Source organism: Sciurus vulgaris, assembly GCF_902686455.1.
Source record: "Sciurus vulgaris genome assembly, chromosome: 5".
Classification (NCBI taxonomy): Eukaryota; Metazoa; Chordata; class Mammalia; order Rodentia; family Sciuridae; genus Sciurus; species Sciurus vulgaris.
Window position 1 is genome coordinate 17,568,289 of NC_136465.1, and position 26,380 is coordinate 17,594,668.

At 41.3% G+C, this 26,380-nt stretch overlaps 1 protein-coding gene across 6 annotated transcripts in view; it reads left to right on the forward strand.

Annotated features, from left to right (window-relative positions):
* PSD3 (pleckstrin and Sec7 domain containing 3) overlaps nucleotides 1–26,380 on the forward strand; it is a 593,519-nt gene that overhangs the window by 433,638 nt on the left and 133,501 nt on the right. The window contains exon 1 of one of the 6 annotated variants that reach the window (XM_079143344.1): nucleotides 13,746–15,772. The exons of the other annotated variants lie outside the window; for them this stretch is intronic. Coding sequence (XP_078999470.1) covers nucleotides 15,614–15,772 — 159 coding nt within the window. The 5' untranslated portion in view covers nucleotides 13,746–15,613. Of the gene's footprint in view, nucleotides 1–13,745; nucleotides 15,773–26,380 lie in introns of those variants that run through there. 6 annotated transcript variants of the gene reach the window in all.

Below are 26,380 nucleotides of genomic sequence, written 5' to 3' on the forward strand. Positions count from 1 at the left end.
GGAGGTGGCTATGGGGTTCTGTAAGCTCTTCCCATTTAAATAGATTATTAAGGAGATGGGCTCAAAATCCTTTATGGGTCTTCTCAGTCCTCAGTTACTTTTGTTGGCTAGAGAGAGGGAGTGGGTGTTAGAAGTCCTGAACGTTTTCCATTCTCATTCTTAGCCCATTGTTCTCTCCTCTTACCCTTTTACTTCTGACATCTAATAGTGTAGCCACTGGCCATTGAACACTCCAGCCCTGACTGGTCCAAGTTGACATATTCTGTTTGTAAAATAGATACCAGATTTCCAAGGCTTAATACAAATAATAAAATTAGAGGGTAAAATCTTTCATTAATTTATGTTGATTTCAGGTTGAAACAACATTTTGGATATATATTTAATGTTAATTTCATCTGTTTTCTTTTTTTAAAAACCTTTTAATGAAGTTAAAAGGAAATTACTGTGGGTTCCCCTGATCCATCATTTTTTCAGCCTCACTGATTTTTTTTAAAATTTTTAATCTATTTCACTTAGTTCTGATCTTTGTTATTTCCTTCACATTTTTGGTTTCCTTTTTATTTTATAGTTTCATGTGCCTTATCAAAAACAAATGTTAAATTTATTACAAGCTTTTTCTGTACCAACTGACACTGTATTATGGATTTTTTAAAATTTATGTTAACCTTTCAATAGTAAGCCAACTGGCATTCCTGTAATAATGCCATTTGGATATGAGGTATTATCTTGTTTTTTTTTTTCTTTTTTTGACATCATCTCATTTATAAATTGATAAAGTAAATTGGTTGATTTTTGTAAGGGGAAAAAAAAAAAAAAAGGAAATTACTGCTGTATTTTTTCCCAGAACGAATGATAGTCTAATTTGAAGCTTAATACCTTTCTCTTATCACAGTTAGTATGAGTAAAAGTGGTAAAGCCAGATTTTTTTAAATACATTTTTTTTAATTGTAAACAAACGGGATACATGTTGTTTCTCTGTTTGTACATGGAGTAAAGGCATACCATTTGTGTAATCATAAATTTACATAGAGTAATGTTGTTTGATTCATTCTGTTATTTTTTCCTTCCTCCCCACTCCCCCACCCCTCTTTTCCCTTTATATAGTCCTTCCTTCCTCCATTCTTGCCACCCTCCCTAACCCTAACCCTAACCCTAACCCTTCCCACCCCCCATTATGTGACATCATCCACTTATCAGCGAGATCATTCGTCCTTTGGATTTTTGAGATTGGCTTATCTCACTTAGCATGATATTCTCCAATTTCATCCATTTGCCTGCAAATGCCATAATTTTATCATTCTTTATACCTGAGTAATATTCCATTGTATATATATATATCACAGTTTCTTTATCCATTCATCAGTTGAAGGACATCTAGGTTGGTTCCACAATCTGGCTATTGTGAATTGAGCAGCTATGAACATTGATGTGGCTGTATCTCTGTAGTATGCTGATTTTAAGTCCTTTAGGTATAGGCCGAGGAGTGGGATAGCTGGGTCAAACGGTGGTTCTGTTCCAAGCTTTCTGAGAAATCTCCACACTGCTTTCCAGAGTGGCTGCACTAATTTGCAACCCCACCAGCAATGTATGAGTGTACCTTTCTCCCCACATCCTCGCCAACACCTATTGTTGCTTGTGTTCTTGATAATCACCATTCTAATTGGGGTGAGATGAAATCTTACGGTAGTTTTGATTTGCATTTCTCTTATTACTAGAGATGTTGAACATTTTTTCATATATCTGCTGATTGCGTGTACATCTTCTTCTGTGAAGTGTCTGTTCATTTCCTTAGCCTATTTGTTGACTGGATTATTTGTATTCTTGGTGTAGAGTTTTTTGAGTTCTTTATAGATTCTGGAAATTTAGCGCTCTATCTGAAGTAGGAGTGGCAAAGATTTTCTCCCACTCTGTAGGCTCTCTCTTCACATTACTGATAGTTTCCTTTGCTGAGAGAAAGCTTTTTAGTTTGAATCTATCCCAGTGGTTGATTCTAGCTTTTATTTCTTGTACTATGGGAGTCCTGTTAAGGAAGGTCTGATCCTAAGCCGACATGTTGAAAATTTGGAAATACTTTTTCATCTATAAGATGAAGGGTCTCTGGTCTGATTCTAAGGTCCTTGATCCATTTTGAGTGAAGTTTTGTGCAGGGTGAGAGAGAGGGGTTTAGTTTCATTCTGTTGCATATGGATTTCCAGTTTTCCCAGCACCATTTGTTGAAGAGGCTATCTTTTCTCCATTGGATATTTTTGGCCCCTTTGTCTAATATGAGAAAATTGTATTTATTTGGTTTTGTGTCCATGTCCTCTATTCTGTACCATTGATCTATCTGTCTATTGTGGTACCAATACCATGCCATTTTTGTTACTATTGCTTTGTAGTATAGTTGAAGATCTGGTATTGCGATACCCCCTGCTTCACTCTTTCTACTGAGGATTGCTTTAGCTATTCTGGGTTTCTTATTCTTCCAGATGAATTTCATAATTGCTTGCTCTATTTCTGCAAGGTACATCATTGGGATGTTAATTGGAATTGCATTGAATCTGTATAGCACTTTTGGTAGTATGGCCATTTTGACAATATTAATTCTGCCTATCCAAGAACATGGGAGACCTTTCCATCTTCTAAGATTTTCTTTAATTTCTTTCTTTAGTGTTCTGTAGTTCTCATTGTGGAGGTCTTTCACCTCTTTTGTGAGATTGATTCCCAAGTATTTTATTTTTTTCGAGGCTATTGTGAATGGGGTAGTTTTCCTAACTTCTCTTTCTGAAGATTCATCACTTATGTATAAAAATGCATTGGATATATGAGCATTGATCTTGTAACCTGCTACTTTACTGAATTCACTTATGAGTTCTAAAAGTTTTCTGGTGGAATTTCTGGGTTCCTCTAAATATGTAATCATGTCATCAGCGAACAGGGATAGTTTGAGTTCTTCTTTTCCTATTAGTATCCCTTTAATTTCTTTGGTTTGTCTAATTGCTCTGGCTAGAAGTTTCAAGGATGATGTTGAATAGAAGTGGTGAAAGAGGGCATCCCTGCCTTGTTCCAGTTTTTAGGGGGAATGCTTTCAGTTTTTCACCATTTAGAATGATATTGGCCATGGGCTTAGTGTAGATGGCCTTTACAATGTTAGGGAATGTTCCCACTATTCCTATTTTTTCTAGTGTTTTGAGCATGAAGGGGTGCTGTATTTTATCGAATGCTTTTTCTGCATCTATTGAAATAATCATGTGATTCTCACCATGCGGCTCTGTGTTGGTCTGAGTCTCTCAATACCTCCCCTTCTTGAATCCTGGGTTCTGGAGCAATGGGAGATGCAGTCACCCTCTAGTCCGCCATCTTGGATCTCCAATGTTCTCTCTCTCTGGAAGCCTTCTGCTTAAAGCTCCCTGCTTTTATTCAGGGCAGTGTCTCTCCAGTTTTTTGAACCATTTCCGGGTCTTCAGGAGCCAGTCCTTCTCCCTAGGGACCTTCAGCCCCTGCACAGCAGAGTGACCCAGGGATCCTAAGCAGAAGAGTCGTAAAGCCAGATTTCTTAGAACTAGCTCAATAAAAATCAAACAGTTCTTGTTTATAATCATAAGCAAGTAAACCTATCATCTGATAAAATGATTTTGGATGCTCTGATGTTGTTATTATAATAAAGTGGAACCTTGGTCATTCTGGGGAAAGTGACCAATTACTAACTATAATTAGTAACTACAATTAGTAGTTAATAATCTGAATAAAAGAATATTTTTAGCTGGGAGTAGTGTACATACCTATAATCTCTTTGGATGCTTAGGCAGGAGGATCATAAGTTTGAGGTCATCCTCAGCAACTTAAGGAGACCCATCTCAAGACTTTAAAAGGGTTGGGGAGGTAGCTCAATGGTAGAGCACCCCTAGGTTTAATCCCCAATATCAGGAAAAAAAAAAAAGAACATTTTAAAGGAAATAGAATTCTATTCACTTGTAGGAATGCATGCTACTGTAAGCTGCTCGAAGTGCTGCTTAGCTTCATAACCACAGAGAGAAAAATAGTTGTCTTCATGCTTCTAGTATCCTCAACATTGAATCCAAGTTCCTTTTTTAGCTGAATCGCTTTGGGCAAGTTAGCCACTCTTTCCGAAACTCATCTATAAAGTGGAACTAATAATACCTTTCTAATAAGGATTACTGAAGGGATTAAATGAAATGATGTCAACGAAGTTTCTGGTGTATGTGAAATGTCCTAACAGACCGACCGAGGTGACAGCGGGGCAAGCAGAACTGGACACAGGAGAATGGGACCATGCTGCCTTCTCACCAAAGGCCTCTGTGACCCTCGCAAGCTCTGAAGTCAGGGTGGCCCTCTGAAGTTGTCCTCAAGTGGGGTGATGGAGCTAGGCTGGCATTGATACAGGTCACCTCTTCCAAGGGGTTGTGAACTGGAGCCGGATGGCTTTCCTCATCTGGAAGCAGTCCTGAGAGTGAGCTGACAGGTCAGGCTGCCTGTGTCCGTCATTCCTGAAGGGGCATCTGGCCAGCCCAGCACATGTGCACCAGGAGTGTCAATTGCCCTCTCCCTGCTGTTGCAAAGCATTACAAATGGGAGCCTGTACTATTCTGGTTGTATGAAGCTGCCTTCCTTTGGTTAACCATTTGAGTTGTTTCCTGATTTTCTGTTATAATGAAATTTGTTGTTGTTGATGACAAATCTTTATTAAATAAACTTCAAAAGTGTTTCCTAAAATTTCATGCTGTTTTAATCATTGACAGGTATAAGGTACAGTACTGCCACTTTTTTTGGTCAGTGATGATGTAAGATCATGTAGGATTTTTTGTTCTTTTTAGTTATACATGACAGTGTATTTTGACATAGTTATACAAACACAGAGTACATCTTATTCTAATTAGGTTCCCTGTCTTGTACAGGATGTAGAGATTCACTGTGGTGTATTTATATATGTACATAGGAAAGTTAAGTCAAATTCATTCCACTGTCTTGGCTGTTTCCTGTTCCCCCTCCCTTCCCTTCATTCCCCTTTGTCTAATCTACTGAACTTCTATCCCCCATGCCCCTGGGTGTTAGCATCCACATATCAGAACATTCAACCTTTGGTTTTTTGGAATTGGTTTATTTCACTTAGCATAATAGTCTCCAGATCCATCCATTTTCCAGCAAATGTCATAAAGTCATTCTTTTTTATGACTAATATTCCATTGTGTATATATACCACATGTTCTTTATCCATTCATCTGTTGAGGGGCACCTAGGTTGGTTCCATAGTTTATCTATTGTGAAGTGAGCTGCTATGAACATCAGTGTGACTGCATCACTGTAGTATGCTGATTTTAAGTTCTTTGGTTATGAACCGAGGGGTGGGATAGCTGAGTCAAATGGTGGTTCCATTCCAAGTTTTCTGAGGAATCTCCATATTGCTTTCCAGAGTGGTGGTTTTTTTCTTTCTTTTATCATTTTTATTTTATCCAACCTTCTGAATTCCTAGGCCCTTCTGAGAGTCCAATATTAAAATCCCAGTAGGATTTCTTTCTTTCTTTTTTGTTTTTACCCCAAAGAGAGGCTGTTTGTCCAATTTCCTGGTCTGGTGCCATGAAGCAGTTTGCAAATTAACCTCTATTCTACCATCTTGACCCCTCCCCAAATTTTTGAACTCATGGGACATATGTGTACAGTTTTTCCAGGGCATAGTTTTGGGAGAAGAACTACAAGGTCCTCAGGTAAATAAATTGAACTTTCAAAGTAATACCAAATAATTTTCCAGAGTGTGTGTCCTAAAGAAGAATAAGACAGTCGAGATTGGAACCCAAGAAGCTGTAGTGGTGATGGTTGTGTTCTGCTTGGTATTTGTGTGTGGGAGGTGGGGTTAGGTTTTTTTTTTTTTTTTTTTTTTTTTTTTTTTAGTATCTTACGTAAACATGCGTTATTTTATATCCATCAGTTATTATGTAATAAAAGTGCCCCCTTAGAGGGAATGAAGTTATCCATAGTTTTATGAAATTCCTCAGGGGTCTTCTACAGTGTATGGAAGAAATCTAGTAGGTTTTTTCCCTAAAGTAGTCAACTTTGTGTAGCCATGGGTTCCATATCCATGGATTCAACCAACCAGAGGTAGAAAATACCTGGGGATAAATAATAACAATATCTGTACTGAGTATGTATGGACGTCTTCATTGTCATCATTCTCTACAAAGTATAGTATGAAAACTATTTGCATGACATTTTTATTGAATCAGATATTCTGAGTAATCTAGAGAGGACCTCTGGAGTATAGAAGTGGCTATGTGTGGTTTACATGCAAATACAGCGCCATTTTACATAAAGGACTCAAGCTTCCATGGATTTTGAAGTCCAAAACCAGCTTGGAACCAGCCCGCATCAGGTGCACAGGTAGCACCGGGCTCTATTCATATGGGAAGAGGCATGAAAGACGCAGGTCTCCCTTCACCTGCTGCTTCAGCTTCAGCTGTCTGCAGGGCTCTTTGGAGACTGTCAGGTATCAGCAGCCATTGTGTCTGCAGCTTCCTCCAGGAGACATTAAGATTTGATTTAGATTGTCAGTCTTCAGCTGGCCAACCCAGGGTGCACTCTCAATACCTCTGTAATGTTAGCTCCACAGCTTTGTTGTTGCTTTTCTTTGTAAAGAAGCCTGTTCCTTCCGCTGGAGACCTTCAGTCTTATGGGTAGCTTTATCCCTGGAGAGTGAGGACCACACAGCCAGTTCAGGTCCCTTCACATGCTCTTTGTCTGCCCCCTCTCATTCTCACTCACTGTTGTCATGTGACAGTGCTATATTAGATGTTTTTATCTAAGAGTATTATTTTCTAGATACTGTAATTTTCTACCACACACTTGGCCAGCTCCAAGGATCCCTTGGATGAACACTTCTCCTTGAAACCCTTTTGTTGATCAGAATAATTGTATTATCTAAGTAAGAAGTTAATAAAGTCTTCAATCTAGAGAAGTAACCTTGCAACGAGTTCACTTGGGTGCTGTAGAACAGACTGACCCAGCAGACCCCAGCAGCTTGGGTGGCAGGGTGGTGGTGGCAGCAGGTGAGGGTAGTGGGCTGCAAGTTTGGGGGCTGGAAGGGGAGAGGTGCGTAGGTTTCAAGGCACAGGGGTGGGAAGCTGTCATGCTTGCTTACTATTTGGTGACTCAGGCTTGAGGAGCCGCCAGGGTCTCCTTGATCTTTGTTACTGAAACAGAGTTCTGGCTTGAAATATTGTGCTTATTTATTGTTTCATGAAACTTGGGTGGAATTGTTTTCAGATCCCAAATGCACAAATTTTACAGCATGTCAGGGTCCAGTGTCACGATCCACTCCACAGATACCCCATTTCTAGGAGGTGCGGAGTGTTCGTCTCTGATTCCTCTCAACTATCCCACGGTGTCAATTGTAGAGGCCAGGAATCTTGGCTAACAAAAAGTGGGGAAAAGAAAAAAAAAAAAAAACTGACCTTTGATAGTTTCAGGACAGAAAGAATCCATTGGAAAGTCATCAGGTAGTTCACAAAGGCAGGGGACAGGTGGTGGTTATTTTGAGAATCTTATCAGGAAAGTGGACTTGAACCAAGGAAGAGGGACAGCAAAGGAAAAAGCCAGCTTCCTTTCAGGGCAGAGGTATGGTTTGGACCCTGCCACAGGATGCTGTGCCCTTAACTCTGAGTCTTTACATCCCTCTTTCGGGAGCAGCAAATGGGCACACTTGGATCACACACGGCTTGTACCTTTGCCACCAGGATATACGGACAGGCTCAGTGGTGGGTAGTCATTTTTGATGAGCAGCCTAAAATCAACCAGCAGTATAGGCAGTTTAGTTTATTGTCATTTTGAGTGAAAGCCAAGGAATTGAGATACAGAAAATATACCCAAAGCGACAATTTTTTTGCAGCCCTCTTATGACTAATAACCACTGTTTGCTGCTATTCTGCAACTGCTTCTTACCGTGTTGTTGCTGCTAGTTAACGAGCATTTTTTGTGGGTATCAGATAACAGTCTGATTCGCTCTATGTTAATGTAGACCAGTGTTGGACAACTGTGTGCTGGTTTTGCTATATGTGTACACAGTAACATTATCATACATCCAGGAAAAGACGTTCATGTGGCACAGAAATCAACAGCTACTGGAAAGAAAGAGGAATTAATCTACTTAGAATTCCAACCAGCTCTTGTTACTGCTCTCCTGAGTTCTTTGATGGCCTGTCATCATCCTAATAAAGCTTATACCCCACCACCCCTTTCCTCTCTTGGTCTTACTGGTCTCCCTTCAGTCATTCCTACTCCCTTTCCCTAGTCCACCACAGGACCTTTGTGCAGACTCTTGGTTGGTCCCTTTTCCTCCTTTAGATCCCAGCTTAAGATTCATTTCCTAATTTCCTTGGGAAAGTCTTCACGTACTTCCTTCATACCAGAATGTTAGAATCCTTTCAGAATACCATATGTATCTTCTCCATAGTGTTGGTAATTACTGTTTTACATTTGTACGAGCGATTGATTATTAATTTGTGAATACTTGATTAATATCTATTTCATTATCAGCTCAGTGTGAGCAGGATTCTGTTTGGTTTTGTGTAATATTCTGTTCCTAGTGCATAGCAAATGAGGAAAATCAAATGTTGAGCAGAACTGAACAGTTGTTATCTGCAAACTAGAGCCCACAGTTACTCTTACATAGCATCAAATGGTAACCATTTTTTGGTGAAATTATATATGGTTTGAAATTATTGACTGATAGAAAATAGTGAGTGACCCAAACTATTAAGCAAGCCAGTCAAAGAAATGAAAAATGAAATGTTGATGGTCTTGGAGGACATTTTGATAAAGCAAGACAGCAAAAGGCAGCACTCTTGCTGTTCAGATAGTCTTTTAGGGAAAAAGTGCAAGTAAGAGCATGCATTTTGACTTTGTTTTTTTTAGAGAATAATTTGTGACTTAAAGAATGTTGGTTGAATTGACACTTGATGGTATAAACAGATCATTATGGATGGGTTTATTGGAGTTTCTCATCATTTACAATCTCCCAGATGACTCTTGCCTTACTCACTTGGGGAAGGATAGCGGTAGGGGCTTTGAAATACCATTTCTGTATTTGCATTCTGTGTTATTTGGGGGGTACAGTATATCTTCTTGTAGCACAGAAGAATTTATAGCATATCCGGTACACAGGAAAGATCGGTCTGGCTTCTCCTCCGGAAGGCCTAGTGATTCTAAGACATGGTCTTGTGTTTGTCTGCCATGCATTTGAAAAGACCTGAGCAGGCTCACAGTGTCCGTTACGCAGGTAGGTGTATGGGCGGGCGTACAGGTGCAGCCTCCTCCTGTATTTCCTGTGTTCTTAAGCAGCAATCTAACGTATGGTTCTGGTCTAAAACACTTTCACATGACTGGTTTGGTTCATGAGAGAAAAATGATCTTTTTTCAAGTTTGGAACTATTTCACGCTTACAGTGTGTTTTTCCCCCCGTCAAGAATGTTATTTAATTTTAAATGTAAGAAGGTTCTATTTAAAGGTTTTCCCCCATCCTGTTGCTTTGTATGTTTGAGGAACAGATGGAACTGAAAGTGTGTGATGCTCCAGGCAAGACTGAGGGCTGCTCAAGGGACGTGATGTGTCCTCCTAGGGTGAGCAAGTCAGAGGGCTGACGACTTGGCACCTGCTCACGTAGACCGGGATTGTTCTCTAAGCATGGTTTGGTTTGCCTTCTAGGTGATACCTTAGGAACCAGGGATATCCACAGCCACACCATTGTACCAAACTTTTCACTTTTATGGCCAAGATGAACAGGCATGATATCTGAAGTTTGTTCAGTAACCCGAGATTGAAGAACAGGGGACCACAGAGCAAAGGTTGCCATGCACTATCAGCCAAGTGTTTCTCCTGGGAAATTGTGCATGTCCCATCAAGGAAAGTGGGGGTATGTCCATCAAAGTGGTAGATGAGTGGCATGTGGCATCAGGGATTCAGGCAGGCTGTAGTGCAAGGGAGCCTGCATCAAGGCTCATGTGACTGGGCCATCTGGGGATCAGGATCTTGTTCTGGGGCATAGAGTGCTAGAAGAAACTAGGCTGCTGCCATCTGCTGTGGTTCAGAATGGGCCCCCAGACTAGAGATGCTGTCAGCTGAGGTAGCCTGGAAGAGGACAGGAAAAATAGGCAGGAGGACGTTTACATCTAATTTATCTTTTTATTTTTATTATTATTATTTTTTAATTTAAAGTCACTCACCAGCGGTGGTACATCGTATCACTTTGCCAGGACAGCTAGTGTTGACCATCACATTACAGTATAGAGAAGAGGACCCAGAGTGCAGGTGCCTCTCTCCTGCCACAGCCAGGGCAAGAAACTGTCACACATTTTTCTGGACCCTGAATGTAGTTCCCAAGTTATTGGTAGAGGGTTCGTTTTGTTTTGTTTTGTTTTAAGTCTCCTTTCCATAGTTGTTATCTGAGTGACCAGCTCCATTTCGCCTCTGGAGTCTCCGGTGTTCAATTTCCTATTTCAGGTCAAGTGCTTTAAGCCTTAATACAGTCTGGAAGGACATGTTCATGGAATGTTTAGCTCTCAATAAACACATAGTGTGGGGGGAGGGAACTGTACTGGAAATTAGGGAACTCAGCACACTTAATAGTGGGATCCTGGACAGGTGACTTTCCATTCCTGTGGCTCTGGAATCTTCACCTATAAGATGACATGATTGGAGGTAATTATTTCTGGGTTCCCTTCCAGCTGTAATAATGAGACTAAGTCCAAATGAATGGTCTAGAAAAGCTCTGCTCATCAGCACCTGCATGATAGCAGCTGCAGCAGCTCCTGACATGTTGAACCATGTGACATCGTGGCCAGAAAATCTCAACTGGAACCTGCCTTGGCTCCCAGATCAGTGTCCTGTCACTTGGCTGTTTCAGTGCAAGCAAACATAGTGGGGGAGCTAGGGAAAGCCAGGGAGCCTTTTACCAGTTGAGTGTTTCAGTTCCTGTCCACTCTGAAAGCAAACTGAAGCTGGGCTCCTCTTGATACCTCACACCTCCCAGCCCTTCTGGGTCACTGGATAGGGGTATATGTTTCTGCTTTGTCTTCTCTCCAGAGTTCAACTGAACCTTCAATTGAGAGAAAGAGAGAGAGAGAGAGAGAGAGAGACAGAGAGAGAAGGAGAGAGAGAGAGAGAAAGTGTGTGTGTGTTTCTGATTGTTCCTTGACGTTTTCCTAGGAAAGAAGAAGGCATCTCCCTATACACCACTGTTGTTCTCACTTGGACTCTGCAAGCCGTTCACTTTATTGGTACTCTGAAGGTGTTCACCATTATGTTATGGCAACAGAATTTCCTAGTCTCTCCATCCATCACACTGAGCTGAATGTGAGCTGCTCAAGTCAAGGGCCCAATTGTGTGACCATTGGTTCCCAGTCCCTTGTACCTAGTTCGCACAGAGTAAAGATGTATTAAATTGAATTCCTCTCTCTGGGACTCTTCCTGTTAGAGATGTTAAGAAAACTTTTCCTGTCCCATTAACTAGGACGCTTTTAAGAAGCCTTTTAGTGTTGATAGATCAAATAGATCACTTTAGACAGAGTCCACAGGTGAAGTACCAACTCCAACCTTCCAAATAGTTTGCCTTGTTAAGTTTTTCCTACAGTTTTGATTGAATATGGAAGTCACCTTCATTTTTTTCTGAAACTTGTATGAAAAGTTATTTTGTGCTTTTAAACAGTTGCTGGTCTCTGGGAGGCCTGCCTTTATTTTATAGGAAGCAGGCTTTCTGCACAGGCTGGCTAATGTTTAGAAACAGCCACAGCCTTAGAGCTGGGCTGGGCGGGACAGGGCGTCTGGTGTGTCTTTATCGAAGTGTTTCTTATATATCGCATCAAGTTGTGAACCCTGTGTACACCTAGCACCAAGACTGTGGGCGACGGTAAATGTTGAAGGAAGAAAAGGCTTGTTCAGAAAACAGCTAGGAAGCCATATTTAGATGTTGTTTGGATGTGATATATTGCAGGCCTGTTCACTGCACCTTTACTTATCATAGCAAAATAGAATACATCGGTATAATGGAATATATGCAGCTGCTAACAGGGAGGGATCTTTGTATGTGTTGATGTATCTTGATGATAAGGGGAAAAGGCAAGAACAGCAAGAATGTATATCATTCTTCACTTATTGCCCATATGAGGAAAAGGGACCCATATCGTGTCTGGATGGAGTCACTGGGAAAAGGTGTATGCACAATGGGTAGCAGTTCTTGTTTCTGGGCAGAGGAACTGAGTAGACAGTATGGGAAGGAGATGAAAATTTCACTGCATGCTCTTTTATTAGCAGAAGAAGAAACCAAAGAAGAGAAATTCATTGTGAAATCTGCTAGAGAAGGGGGACTTGTTTTATATTGAAGTAGTTTGCCTATACCATAGTGGTCTTTGAGTTCTGTGTTCTACCAGGTCCTGATGTGGGCTCTGAGATGCAGATGATTTCAGACAGCAAGGAGTGTGCTGAAGATGGGGGAGGTTGTGAAGAAGACTGACCGGGGTGGATGGAGGGCTTGTTTCAGGGAGTGTGGCTTGATGAAGTCTCTTTAAAGAGGTCACCTTAGAGCTGACCACCAAGTGATGAGAAGCCAGCTACATGGGGAATCAGAATGGGGGCAGCAGAGCTCTAGGCAAGAGGGTGACAGGAGGTGGGGTCATTGGAGAAAGCTGTAGAAAGGAGGCAAGTTCACTTTCCATGCATGGGTTGAGAGGAAGCTGCAGTCTGGAACAGCAGCCTGGAGTGAAGAGATGACCCTGGCTAAAGAGACGCTAATATTGGCAAGTGGTGGGCATCGAATGTATGTCTGCAGGGTGAGACCATAGCATCAAGTGCTCTGGCACTAGGGGTCCTTGCCAGGTTTGCAGCTATAGGAGGACATGCTCAGGGATGTGGTAGCATCATCTGCTATCAGTCCTTAGATTGCCAAGGACTGTGGTGGTCCTCTTCACTCTGTCCCAATACAAATTTGTGTTCGAGAATAGCAGACAGGGCAGAGGGAGACCTTTCCCTCTCTGAACTGCAGAAAGGCTCATTACAGGTTTAAAAAGGAAGGGACACCTTAAAGAGCTTATACAGGAGACAGCATAGTGTGAGAGTTTGAATCCAGGCTCTGTCACAGAATCCCAGGTCGACTCTCCTAACCTCTGCAGTGGGGATTGCAATGCCACCAAAGCCACCTCACAGAATTGCAAGTTGATACCCCAAATAAGATACTCTGTCACTTCTATAAAGTTTTAGGTAATGAATCCAGGCACAGTCGTACACACCTGTAATCCCAGAGACTTGGGAGACTGAGGCAGGAAGATTCCAAGTTCAAGGCTAACCTCAGCAACTTAGGTTGAGACCCTTAGCAATTTAGTGAGCCCCTGTCTCAAAGTAAAAAATAAAAAGGGCTGGGCATGTGGCTCAGTGGTAAAGCACCCTTTACCACTGGATTCATTCCTTAGTACAAAAGAATAAATAAAAAGTTTTAGATGCTGAACAGATGAAAGTGGTTATTAGTAATGCCAGTAGAGGGGTAATGCCAGTTGGTCAGGCACTCAGTAAAGATGGTACATTTTCACCAAAATTTCCCAGAAATGAAGTTGGATATAGATTCCATTTCTGTATATGCTAGCATGTGGTTTTCACTTTTTTTTTTTTTTTTTAATCTAACCATTTGGATGGAGAAAAGAAAATTCAAATTCAGTTCATCAGGAGACATTCTTACTCCTCCTGATGGTGACTGGCAGATAGCCAGAGGGTTTCTTCTAAACCAGTGCTCTCCTGAGGCTCTCCTGCCGCAGACACAGTACTTTGCGAATTTTTAACTTAGCTCTGCTGCCAGTTCCTTTATGGTTCTACCTACTTTAGGCTTATTTTGGTTAAATAGGGATGTTTGCCCATAGAATTATCCGATGCTTCAGTTAGAATGATTCTAAATGGTGAGTTTTATTGTACACCACTTCTTATGTCTTTGGAACAGGCTCTGTAAAGTACAGCGACACTACAAAATTTTAATTCCAAATGACCATTATTCAGTGGCTCCATTACCCAGGGAAGAGAAGAAAGTGTACCTCAAAATAGGCAAAATTATGGCATAGACTTCAAACTTCATGCAGCCTTCTAGGGCAGCAGAGCCCCAAGATCTTTTAAATTCTGTTATCCGATTATTTTAGACTAAATGGCACCAAAGTTAGTGCCTTTGTCTTATATCATAGTTGAAGCCCAAGTGCTTCAGTGCCTGGAAAGGAAAGAGTTCTAAAGGGGGATGAGAGAAAACTCCTGTCCTGGGGTTAAAACAGAACCCAGAGCACAGCGTCAGCTTTACCTGGGCTTTCTGTCAGTGGAGGAATACAGTCCTGACTAGCTTAAATAATGCAGAAGAATATCATTATTTGGCTATTTACTATACAGAATTTGCAATCTTGTCAAGGAAAAGTTTAGGTAGGAGGGATGCAGTGGGTTCGGGCTGCACTTTCTTCCCAGAATGGTATTAAAAAACTATTTTTAAGTTCTGTTATTAACACAGAAACTTCCTTCACCTAGAAGACATTCTTTCATGGCTGACCCTCTGCCCCTAGGATGCCAGATACGTTGGGCATTGCGAGCTGAATCATTAAGCTGAAAGCTAACTTCATGTGTCAAGAACTAAAATCACCTTGTTTTCTAACAGTGTTCAACCTGCGGTGTTTCTGGAAGGTTGAATGTTCTTGTGTACACCGACAGCGTTCAGAGTTCTTGGAAAAGCTGCTTGCCCCTCATTGATCTGAGTTGACTGTATTGATCTCACTGAGCCATATTTAAAGTTGCCATGTGCTAACTTTTCTGTATGACAGAGAAGTAGCCAACTCTTTTCTTCTTCATTTGCCATGCAAGCAGGCAATTCCTGTTTAAATATCTGGTTGTAATAGTCCACAGTCATCAGAAACATTTAATTCTTTGGAATAGAGGTGCCATCTGAATTGCTGTTAAACCGAGTGTGACCTGAAACAGGAAAGAAAGGAGAATTATTGATCATGGAGATGCCTTTGTAGCTGCCATCCCTTCACTAGCTTGTAATTGATTGAGCCTTTTGATACCCTCGGTATTTTTTCTCCCCCTTTTGGAAATTTAGCTCCGTTTGTTCCCACCCCACATGGTGCCTTGCAGATTACTTGAGACTTTTATTTGTGGTATCTCTATTTTGTTGTTGACATTAATGAGCTTTACTGCACAATATCACAAGAGAAATGGTGTTGCTATTTGAAATGTTAATGAATTGCTTGCCTGGCCAGTTGCCATTTGTTCCAGCGTGTGAAGATGTGTGTGTGCGCGCGCGCGTATGTGTGCCTGTGTGTGTGTGTGTGTGTGGAATAGAGAGACGAGTAGCAGGGGTGGGATTGCATTTTTTTTTTTTTTTTTTTCCTCTTTGCAGCCAGTGACGTGAGCCGTGCCTGGAACAATCAGACTCGCTGCAAACAGGGTAGTTGAAGAAGCTGGGGAGGCAGCCTGGTGCCTCTTAAGCTGAGGCGGATCACGGGCTCAGGAGCTGCTCAGGCACAACGGGCAGAGTCCCTCCAGCATTAGAGCTTTGTAGCGGGTGGAAAGTGCCTTTTTTTTTTCCTCCAAACCCCTTGCCTAGTGGACCTTCAAAATGATTGGCGTGAATAGTGTTCAGAGTACCAGCAAGGTACGCGTGAGGACCTCAGGTTCTGTGAAATACTCCCGGGAGGATTCTATCCGGCGGCAGTCCCACCGGTCAAAGTCTATGAAAATTTCCAACTCCTCAGAGTTTTCTGCTAAGGAGACCAAGGTAAAGAAATACTGTGTTAAACATGATTGACAACTGTACGGTGGGATAACAGAATCGGATACAGTCTCTGGTGTGTGATGTGCGGTGACAGACTGAGAAAGTAACAGGGAGCATAAAATGGCTCTAAGATAATCAGGTGGGATCCAGCAAAAGGGCTGGTATCTGAACTCCAGATAGAGAGATTGCCGTGGTGTGGCTCAGTTTTGTGCGGAGCCAGTTTGTGGAAGGGAAGGGGAGAAGCGGTGCTCAGACCGCAATGACCGTGGGAAACGTGGTTGGCACCTTGATCTTGTTTCTAGTCTCAGAAAGGTTGCCTTGACAAATGGTTTTTTGGTGCAGCATATTTTTAGATCATCGGGAATGTAGGGATGTTAGATGTGATTTTATCTTTCAGTGAGCTCTTTTGCCTGCCTTCCCCCGGTCTCTCGCCCTCCCTCAGTATGTGGAGCTCATGTACAATAGTGACCTGGTCCTGTTCTACTCCGTTCTGGTCATGTTTAGCCCCAGGTAGGGGCAATTAGGAGAAATGGCTTTCATGTTCCTCACCCATGCGTGTACTGGTGCCCATGCTGCCATTAAGCCACTTGTGTGTTTGCGGCCGTCTTTGAGATAATAAAATCTTTGTTCATGTGGAATGGTGAGGGGAGTGATTACGTAGTGAAGTGGGCATTTACTACATGCAACATATTCTTGAGATTCTTCCCACCACCATCTGTGTGAGCAGGGTACTCAGAAACACTCCCACTCCACAGGTTTAAAAATGGAATAATAGAATCATAGGATCACAGAACTCCAGGGCTGGAGACGGGCTGATTATAACAGAGATTCCGAGGCTTGGTAATGTGCAGAGCCAGCTTCAGGAGGTGGATGTCAGTGTCACTTCAGCCCTCGCGTGGGCTCTGTCCAGACCCACCAAGTGACACTAGGCTTTCGCCCTCCCACCTTCCACCGCTGTCCTCCCCCCCCCGTCCCTCCCAGTCCCCTTCCTTGTGTGACATTACATTATTGAAAGTCTTTGGTGATAACAGGTTCCCCTCAAAATATGGCAGGCAGAGAAGGGGTGGAGAAATTCCTTAGTGTGACTTTAAGAAATATGTTGGCTTTCCATCCACCCCCTTAGATTATGGCACAGTAGAGTCTCACCCCATCAATCATTAGCAAATTGTTTGGCTCCAGCAGGTCTTCAGATGTGACTTCTTCCTCAGGTTTTAAAAAATTTTATTTATTTATTTTTTTAGACAAAGCTATAGGTTTAGGAAGAAACATGTGCCTTCGCAGTCTTTTAATGTGACCTAAATGGAATGTATGGGGTTCCTACCAAAACTGTCATGAGATCTCCTGTGACATGCTCACTACAGTCTCCTGCTGAAATAGACCCCAAGGTTTAAGATGGTGTTAAGTAATTAAATGTGTGTAGGCATATATGTGATTCTAACAAGGCTCTCAAATTTGCTTCTCCAGGCAGCACTAACTAACACCTCTGGATTTTGTTTAATATGTTTTAATGCACATTGTACTCATAGCATACAGAGGCTGTGGGAAATCAGAGGTCACGAATGCTGTTGTAGTCCTATCATGCATCCTGTTAATTCAGATGTTTTGGTATTAGTGGATTTGTCCAGAATTAGGGTTGTGTTGTGGCATGTGGAAGCCAGCAGGTTCTCTACTGCCTTCTCTCTTTGTCAGAGAGTACAAAATACTCTTATGTCTGATAGGGGGCAATCCAAGAGAAGACTAAGCACTTTTCTTGGAATATCGCAAACCTTTCAAGGAGTCAATAGGATGAGCAGCCCTGGTAGAATTATGGTCAAGAGGCTGTTACTTGATAATCTGGAGATTATAGTCAGATTTTTACTATTTTTTTGTAAGGCATGTATGGTCTCTTAAGTCCTGGGTTGCGCATGCAATCTCCCAATATCTGATAAGAGATTTTTTTTTTTTAAGGATTATTTAGTCTTTTAAAATGGAACACCAGAAGTAACTTATAGAAAATTGTTAGAACAGGAAATTAGGTAGACTGAACTTAATCATCCATTAGCCATTTTTGTTCCCCAAATGAAGTAAACTGAACAACATATAGGCTGTATCCTGAATTAGTGAACCCGATTGTATTACAGACGTGTGTAAATACAAGGCAACATGTATTCTTACCCACAGTTTATACATTTTAAGTCCAAGTGTTAATAATTAGAATTCTCATTCACCTTATTTATATCTAGTAGTACTTTCTAAGTGCTTAAAATCAAATCAGTGTTTCTTCCTGCTAATCATGTAAATAGCACTTTTTGATTATCTGACTCCATCAAAAATGTAGACTGTCTAATCTGTTAATTAGAGGAAATTTTACTCCTCTCAACCCCAACCCCCGTTTAAAAACAGTGGTAAGATACCACTAATTTAGTGTTCTCCCAAGAACTCTGCCTGGCTCTTTTCTGGAATAGAATGGGTGTGATGATCATTTGTCTTTTGCAGAGAGTTGGAATTATTGCATACTTTTTATTCCTTTCAAACTTTCATCTTTTGTATTTGTAATATTGTTTTATTTGCCATTAAACACAAAAACGGCTTATTTAAATGTTGATTGATCTATAATCCTCACTTTGCATCTGATTTAGTCATTTTCGTTCTTCATTTGAAGCAAGTGTTAAAGAACTTTTTAAAGGGATTAGATATAGCTTGTCTTTAATTTTAGTGAAATGCCTTAAAAACCATTTTATCTAATCATTTTAAAATAAAATTGGATTTTCTAATCACTTGTGGCTCATATTGACATAGCCTGAAGTATATCCCTTAACCTCCTAAAAAACAATTTCTATATGTTATTTTCTTTAAAAATTGCTTCTTTATATGAACTCTTAAGTGATTTAAACCCTGTTATTTCCTCTGGAGAGTGTGGCTTTATTTTTTTCTAGATAATAGTGCTTACCTCAAATTCTGAAGCAGATAAAATGGGCAGGACAACACAAATGTTTTGGAAGAATATTTTTTGTATTTTGTAAATACTAGCCTTCATTATAAAAATGCATTACGTCTGACTTTGACTTCATTTATTAAGTATCTGGTGGCCACAAGGGGCAGTGTAGACCAGCTTGCTGTCAAGCCCAGCTGGTTGCTCTGCATTGGACAAAAGTAACATTTGGAATCAATCTCTCAAAAGTGGAATACTCCAGAATTTGGAGTTGTGCAGTGTATCCATGTTGATTTTTAAAATCATTTTTAAATTTGTGTTTATTGTGCATTGCATCTTGAGCTGCATCCCCAGCCCAAGAACATGTTGATTTAAATCTCAGTTCTGCCAGATGTTTCCAGCTTTCCTCTGAATCCTGTTATATCTGATATATAAATAATTTTGGTATTGCTTAGTTTGTTATTTGAGTAAGGCTTGAAACATAAATCCCTAAAAGTTGTGTAATTCCCCGGCCCCCTTCCCCATTTCTTGCCAAACTACATTGTACATTTAGATGGGGCTGGGGACTGGTCTCACCCTGAAGCCTCTTTATGTTGTTGATGGTGAAATTACTATGCATGGTTGAATCCTGGAGGCATTTTTGGAGGAAAGCTAGAGATCAAAGAATTCTCTAGCTAATGATGGTATGAATTCAGATGATCTGTTTATTGCTATATTTGATAATAATAGCAGATAAATCAATTTCTGTGACAGTGAAGTTTTAGAAACCTCCATCAAACTGATGCTTGGGTGGTGCATACTGAAAACACTGGCCATGTACTTTCTAGGCCAGGATGCCACTCGGGTCTAGCCTGGATTTTGCTCGCTAATTAGCATGGTACATCTGGACAAGTCACTTTTCCTCCCTGAGACTCCTCCATAAAAAGCAGGAGTTGGAAAAATCATATATTTCTGTGAGCAGTGTGAAATTTAGAAATACTGAAGGGATTATTAGGGTTATTTCTGCTCTAAAAGAAACTTACAAACCAAGTTAGAGTCAAGGAAGATGATCTTCAATAAACCTCTTCCTGTACTACTAAGAGATGTTAACCATACCAGGTGAAAGAAAAATGGAAGTGCTTTGCTCCAAAACACTGCTTAGGTAAGGTCTAATTCATTCCTTTGGAAAACCTGTAGCAAGGATGTTGAAAGGCACCATCAACTCTATTCCCTCCATTCTGCTTGCTTGCTGTTTCTTTAGCATTGTTAGGTAAATGCTAACCACTTCTCCCTCTGAGAGTCAAATCTAGACACAAAAGAACCCAAAGAAATCTTTACAATGCCCTTTGCAACCTGAAGTTTTAGTGGGAGGTTTGCAGTGTGTTGGTTTTCTTTCCTAGATCACTTTCATTCTTTAGGCACTAAGGCTAAAGCCTGGAAAGCAGATTCTGGTCAAATGGGTCATTCTTACCTGCCTATTTAAAAATGTAAGTCTCATGTGATATGAAGAAAATACTTAGTGACTTAAAATTTTTCGTGTAAGTGTACTTATGTATTTTCTTTTTAATTCTTAAATTGAAGCACAGCATCCTTTAACCTTGTAAATTCACCTGTTAACTGAATCCTTTCAGAGAACAATAGAACACTAATAAAGCTGTCAGGTCAAGTGCTCCATCTCTCTGGGCACTAGTTGTAACCCTGGCATGTGAGGGAGTCAGGGAAGGAAGTGTTGTTTACAGAGTAAATCTATAGGGATAAAGACAGTTTCATCTCCAGAGCTGTTTGCTTTAAAAAAAATTTTTAGATGTTTACAGACCTTTTATCTTTTATTCATATATTTATATGTGGTGCTGAGAGTCCAGCCCAGTGCCTCACACAGGCTAGCAAGTGCTCTATCACTGAGCCACAACCCCAGCCGCCACCTACCCTTTAATTGATCCTACTCTTAACCTACACTTCTTGTGTTCCTGGAGGCTGTGCTTTTCCTACAGGTGTACTTATGCCAGATAAGCACATCCTGATGTCTTAAGATGATTTTTACCCATAGAAGATTTTAAGAAGAAACCTGGCTCCTTTGGGAAACTAGTGCTGCAAACTCTGTCGTTGTCAATTTGTCATTAGCTGCGTATCCCTCTTAAGACTTGAGTCACATTTTTTCGAATTACAGAGTTAGCGGAGTGACTTGGTTCGAGTTGCTGGGATTCTTGAATTCCTGCTCTTCCCCCTACATCCTTGCTTGTTTCTTTGAATTTCTCAGGTTGTAATGATACTTCTCTGTGAGCTAACATGTTAAAAAATTTCATTGGTGCTTTATAATGATATGCAGTAGAGGGTTTGTTGTTACATATTCATACATTCACACAATATAACGGTATAATTTGGCAAGTCAGCACCTTTTCGGGGGGGGGGGGGGGATGTACAAATGATTGTTTAAGAGTAAATGTTGAACAAACCTTGCTCCTGGTAGAGTGACACTTGTTGACCCTGAACGTAATTAAGCGCACACCACCTCCATTCCACTGTTTACCATTTTCACTTGAGTAAAGTGCAGGTCCTGATGGTTTGGTTTGAGTGTCTCTGAAATAACTCCCAATGCCTTTCTATGTTCTTGCCCTGCTACCCTTATTGTTATCAAAAGCTCTGTCCTTGTCCCCAATACCAATCGAGTAACAAGGACACAAAAAGGAAAAAAGGAAAAAAAAATGTTTATTACTTTGCTGGCAAAGGAGAAGCACAGGGGACTCCAGTCATAGAGGCTGTGATTCTGCTCATCAGGGGGAATGGGCAGGGGAGGGGGCTTTGAAAGAGGTGATTCAAAGGCTACCTTCGGGTACTCTTTGTGGGAGTTCTAATGCACTTGTTAACTTGGGAGATAGTCATTTCTGAGATCTGCAGGTGCCATCCCCAAAGTCTGAATTGCTTTGTTCCTGTGGTGGGAGTGCACTCAAGGACAGATGGCTCTGTCTAGGATGGGGAAGAAAGGTGGTCCTGTTTCCCTAAGATTACAAAGGGAGAGTAGTAGAGGGGGAAGGAGGCAAAGAGAAACAGATCCCTTTAAAAAACAAGTTGCAGTGGCAGAGCAGCAAGGGCTATCTATATTCAACACATCAAGTGGCCCACTGTTACCTTACGAGTGGACTCTTGTCTCCACACATCCTTCCAGCCAGGATGCCCTACGGCAGGTGTTCCAGATCTCCCACGTAGTATTTGGACATGGTGAGAAGATGCTATTCGTGCTGTCATAACCTGGAAAGCTGGTGTTAATACCTGTGCCAGAATCAAGGGAAGGGGAAAAAAAAAACTATGAAATATTGACAGGAGATAAGGGAGAGAAAGTAGTCATGTTGAAGACGAGGGAGGTTAGTAGGGAAATGTGTGAGGACTAGACGTCTCTCAGGTTCCAGGATAATGCCTCTCCTTCAGTGTGGTCTGTTGTTAGATCACATCTGGTCTGGAGTTCAGGGATTGCATTCGTCTTAGATTCTAAGAGGAGATTTTTAGAAAATGTTTTCTGTTCCCTCATTTGTAGTGATGCTGAGCAAGATGGCTTCCTCCTAAGTAATCTATCCTGCCATTACTTATCTGTCTTTAATTTTAATTAAGATTTTTATATTTTGCCCTAGTCAAACAGTTACTTTGCCATTACTTTTAAAATCTGGCCTGCAGTGTTGTGATGATAGGACATTGAGTTTACCTGTTTGACTGCAAAGATCATCTGACTGGTGGATTTTTTTTTTCCTTTGGCACCAAGAATTGAACCCAGGGGCTCTTAACCACTGAGCCACCTCTGTAACCCCACCCCCTTTGCCTTCTAATATTAAGAGGCAGGGCTTGCTGAGTTACTTAGGGCCTCACTAAATTGCTGAGGCTGGTTTTGAACTCATGATCTCCTGTCTCAGCCTCCCAAGCCCCTGGAATTCCAGGAGCGTGCCACCAGCCTGACTGGGAGGATCTTCTTGTTCTGGGTAGATCCTTTTGAATGCTTTCTGTTGAAGTTCTAGGAAAGCACTGGGAGGCCTCCTCTTCCTCACCTGGCTCTTCTCGTGACTGGCTGCTGTTGTAGTGTAGTTAAGCTTTAGAATGTGAAACGTGCACAGCACTGGAGACACCAGTGTGCTCATTATTGCCAAAGTCAGGTCTGTTGAGCCAGGTGCTTGTTGATTTCTGTAAATCAAATTAGATTGTATAGCTGTCCTGGACAGTTTGATCACCTCCTTGCACTCGGGTGAAATTTACTGAAGTCAGCTTCAACTCCGTGACTTAGAAATCCACTGGGGACACCTTGGCATTTACAATAAGCAGTAAGACCTTCTCTGGAACCCAGAGCCCCAGCAGCTCCTGACAAGGAAATTAATTCCTTTTACCAATTTTTAACACCCACCTCCCCCCCACCCCCCCGCCCAAGACTGGGTCCTTTTTCTCTCTCAGAATGTTGGAACCAGTAACAAGACTGAGCGTGGGTGGAAAAGTGAAGGAGACTTTAATTCTTGGTCAGGAATAGGAGAAGTGGGAGACAAATTCCCAAATCAACTTCCTGCTCCCTGGGGGTTAGATGGTGACTGATACAGGATAAAAAAGGGGAGAGGGAGGGACAGGCTAATAAAGGGGAGGAATATGCATGTTTGTTTGTTTTTCTGAGAATGGAGATTTTTCCCAGGATTCGGTTACCCCTTCTTCTTGCTCCTTTTATGTCCTTGGCGCTGGGGGAATTTGTCATTTAATATGCAGATGAGGTTAAAATGAAGGTGGAGTTTGTCAGGTAGCACTCTGTCAGCCCTCTCTGATCCAATCAATTTTAACTAGCCCAACTGAAGAGACAGCCTGTCCTCAAATATGAGCAAGGTTAGGGTGCGTTAGAAGTCCAGCTAGGTCCCCCAGGCAATGCAAGATTAAGGCAGGGTAACAACCTTACTGCTGTCCCACCAGAAGTGCGCCTGAAGGGTTGGAGCCCTGCCTCACAGGCTGTGGCCGCCCAGGGAGTACTGGAAAGATCTGTGAGATAAGTGGTACCTTACTGTCCCCAAAAGGGATAGATAAAATACCAGTATGACACTCCTTCCCCAGGACACTCTTAAAAACAGGTGAAATAGAAAGGCCTTCCGGATGACTCTCATTACCATGGGGCAGTGCCACAAGGGGCATTTTGTGTGCCTCATCAGCCTCCTGCTGTGATCTCCGAGGCCATGACTAAATGGTACTTAAATACAGCAAGAATTTAAGTCTTAAAATTAGAGCTTAAGGGAACAATATCCTTTTATCCTACACCCACAAAACTCACCAAAATGACAGTGGAACTCATGGATCTTCAAGGACATGGCGAATGAGAGGCCCTGGAGATGTCAGGAAATGTTGAAAGATGGAAAGCAGATAGCCTAGTTAACTATTTTAGCCCCTCAGGGCAAGCTGAAGTCCAGGTGCCTCCAGGCCTGGGAACAGGAGACCGATTTGCCCCACAGAACCCAGGGGAGGCTCAGGGATTGGGAGCACTAGCTGCCTTTCAGGGCAGTGGGTCAGAACAGGAGGATCCCCTTAAGGGCTCCAAAATTAGTCACTGGGTCTCCTAGATGCCCTCCTACTGTGTGTCACCAAGTGACCCTCCCCCCACCTTTTTCTCTTCCCAGGCAGAGTTTAACCAGAGGCTTTGGACCTAGGAGACCAGGCCTAAGGCCTGCAGTTGATCTCACATTGAAAACAGGATTAAATGATAAAAACAAAACAAAACAAAAAACACTTGACCAAGGAAGACTCTTTCCTCTCTCCTCCCCCGTTGTTTTTCTCATTTACTTGAGGAAGTAGAAGACATGGCATCCAGGACGTTAATAGCACAGATGGAGGGGGAAGCCCCAGGATGATGACAAAGGGAAGCCCTTGGGCCACAGCTGTGCAGGAGCTGGAAACCAGGGAGTCCCGAGTGGGAGCAAGAGGATTCCCTAGGGCCGCCAGAGGAGCTTGTGCTTGCAGGGCTGCCGAGAGGAGAGGTGCGGGGCATGGAGGAGAATTAGAGATGGGCTGATAGGTAGAGGCAAACAATGCAGCAAAATGAAAAGCAAGTTTACTACAAAGGAAGTGTGACTTCGCGTGTTAGACATAGCCCAGCTGAGCTGGTCCTAATGACAGGCACTGAGAATGGGGGAGCCTCCAAATTGTAATACATTTTAATAGATTGGAAGGGAGAAGAAAGAGTAAGGGTGTGTGTGTGTGTGTGTGAGAGAGAGAGAGAGAGAGAGAGAGAGAAAACGCACGCTTAATACTCCTTTTTCAGAGTTCCATAGTCATAAGTTCATAGTGCATATGGAAAACAGAAAACTTGAAAAAGGAGTTGAATCAAGGTTACCTCTGACAGTAGAATTGAGAGTTATTTTCATTATATGCCTTTTGGTAATTTGAATTATCTAAATGATATACGTGTGTTGGCTTGATGATTTTTTTTTTTTAAACACAAAGACTAAGCAGCATAGATAGGTACATGTGAGACCCAAGTAATGTCCAGTGACTAGAATGGTTTGTGAATCTTAATTCACTGAGTTGAGCAAATCTGAGACTAGAGTCCTACCCTTTGAAAATAAAAAAGTTGTATCTTTTTCAATACTGTCCTCTGGCACTTAGGGGTCTAGAGCATATTTTGCTACTAATTGCGAATGTTATTGAGACTGACCATTTCTGGAAAAGTTTTTTATTCTGAGCTTGTCCATGCTACTTACTTTGATGGAATGCAGATAATAGTAGTTACTGTTTTGCTCCTTTAAAAAAATTTATTTCCTTTCCTAGCAAAATGAAAAATTGGCAATTCTGTGCAGCTCCCCAAAACTTCTTTTGAAAATTTTCTTGTTTATGAAATCTGAAAGCCTAATATCTTGCTGAATTAGATTATTTAATTTGGCTGTATTGATTGCTGTGGATAAAATCTATTTCCATTTGGTTTGTCTTCATTGCTTTGTCTAATACATGGAAATGACAGGGAACAAATGCCAGGCCTGGTGTTCTTTCTAAATGTCAAAGTCCTCTAGGGATTTTTTTGTTTTGTTTTGTTTTGTTTTTACAAGCCATTTATCAAAAAGGACTCCACTTGTTACTCGACAGTTTTTTTTTTTTTAACTGTACACATTAACTTCATCATCATGTTTGTAATGATTGAATATAAATAATCATTTTTCTCAGGTATTTAAGAAATACTGCAATAATTTACAAGGTCATTTGCAATTTATGTTTTTCTTATGTTCTCAGCTAGCGAAGCATTCTTTCTCAGGGTATATGCCAGCTGTTCTCAATAATTAAGGCTTATCAGTGAGAGGGGTCTAACAACAGATTATAGTAAGTACAGTCCAGAATCTTCTTTGAAAATATAGGTTTGGGTTATATCTCTCAGCAGCATGAATTATCTATCCAAATCATGATAACTTTTTTTTTTGGATACTGGGCATTGAACCCAGAGGTGCTTTACCACTGAGCCATATCCTCAGCCCTTTTTATTATTATTATTATTATTATTATTTTTTTTTTTTGAGATAAGGTCTTGCTAAGTTGCTGACATTGGCCTTGAACTTGCTATCCTCCTGCCTCAGCCTCCAGTGTTGTTGGGATTTATAGGCGTGTGTCCCTGGGCCTGGCTTGAGATAAATTTTTGATAAATAAGTAATACTTTCAGATGATCAAGATATAAAAATTTAAAACAAAATTGGTGAATGACTGTAAGCACTATGAACTTGGAACTCATGATGCAT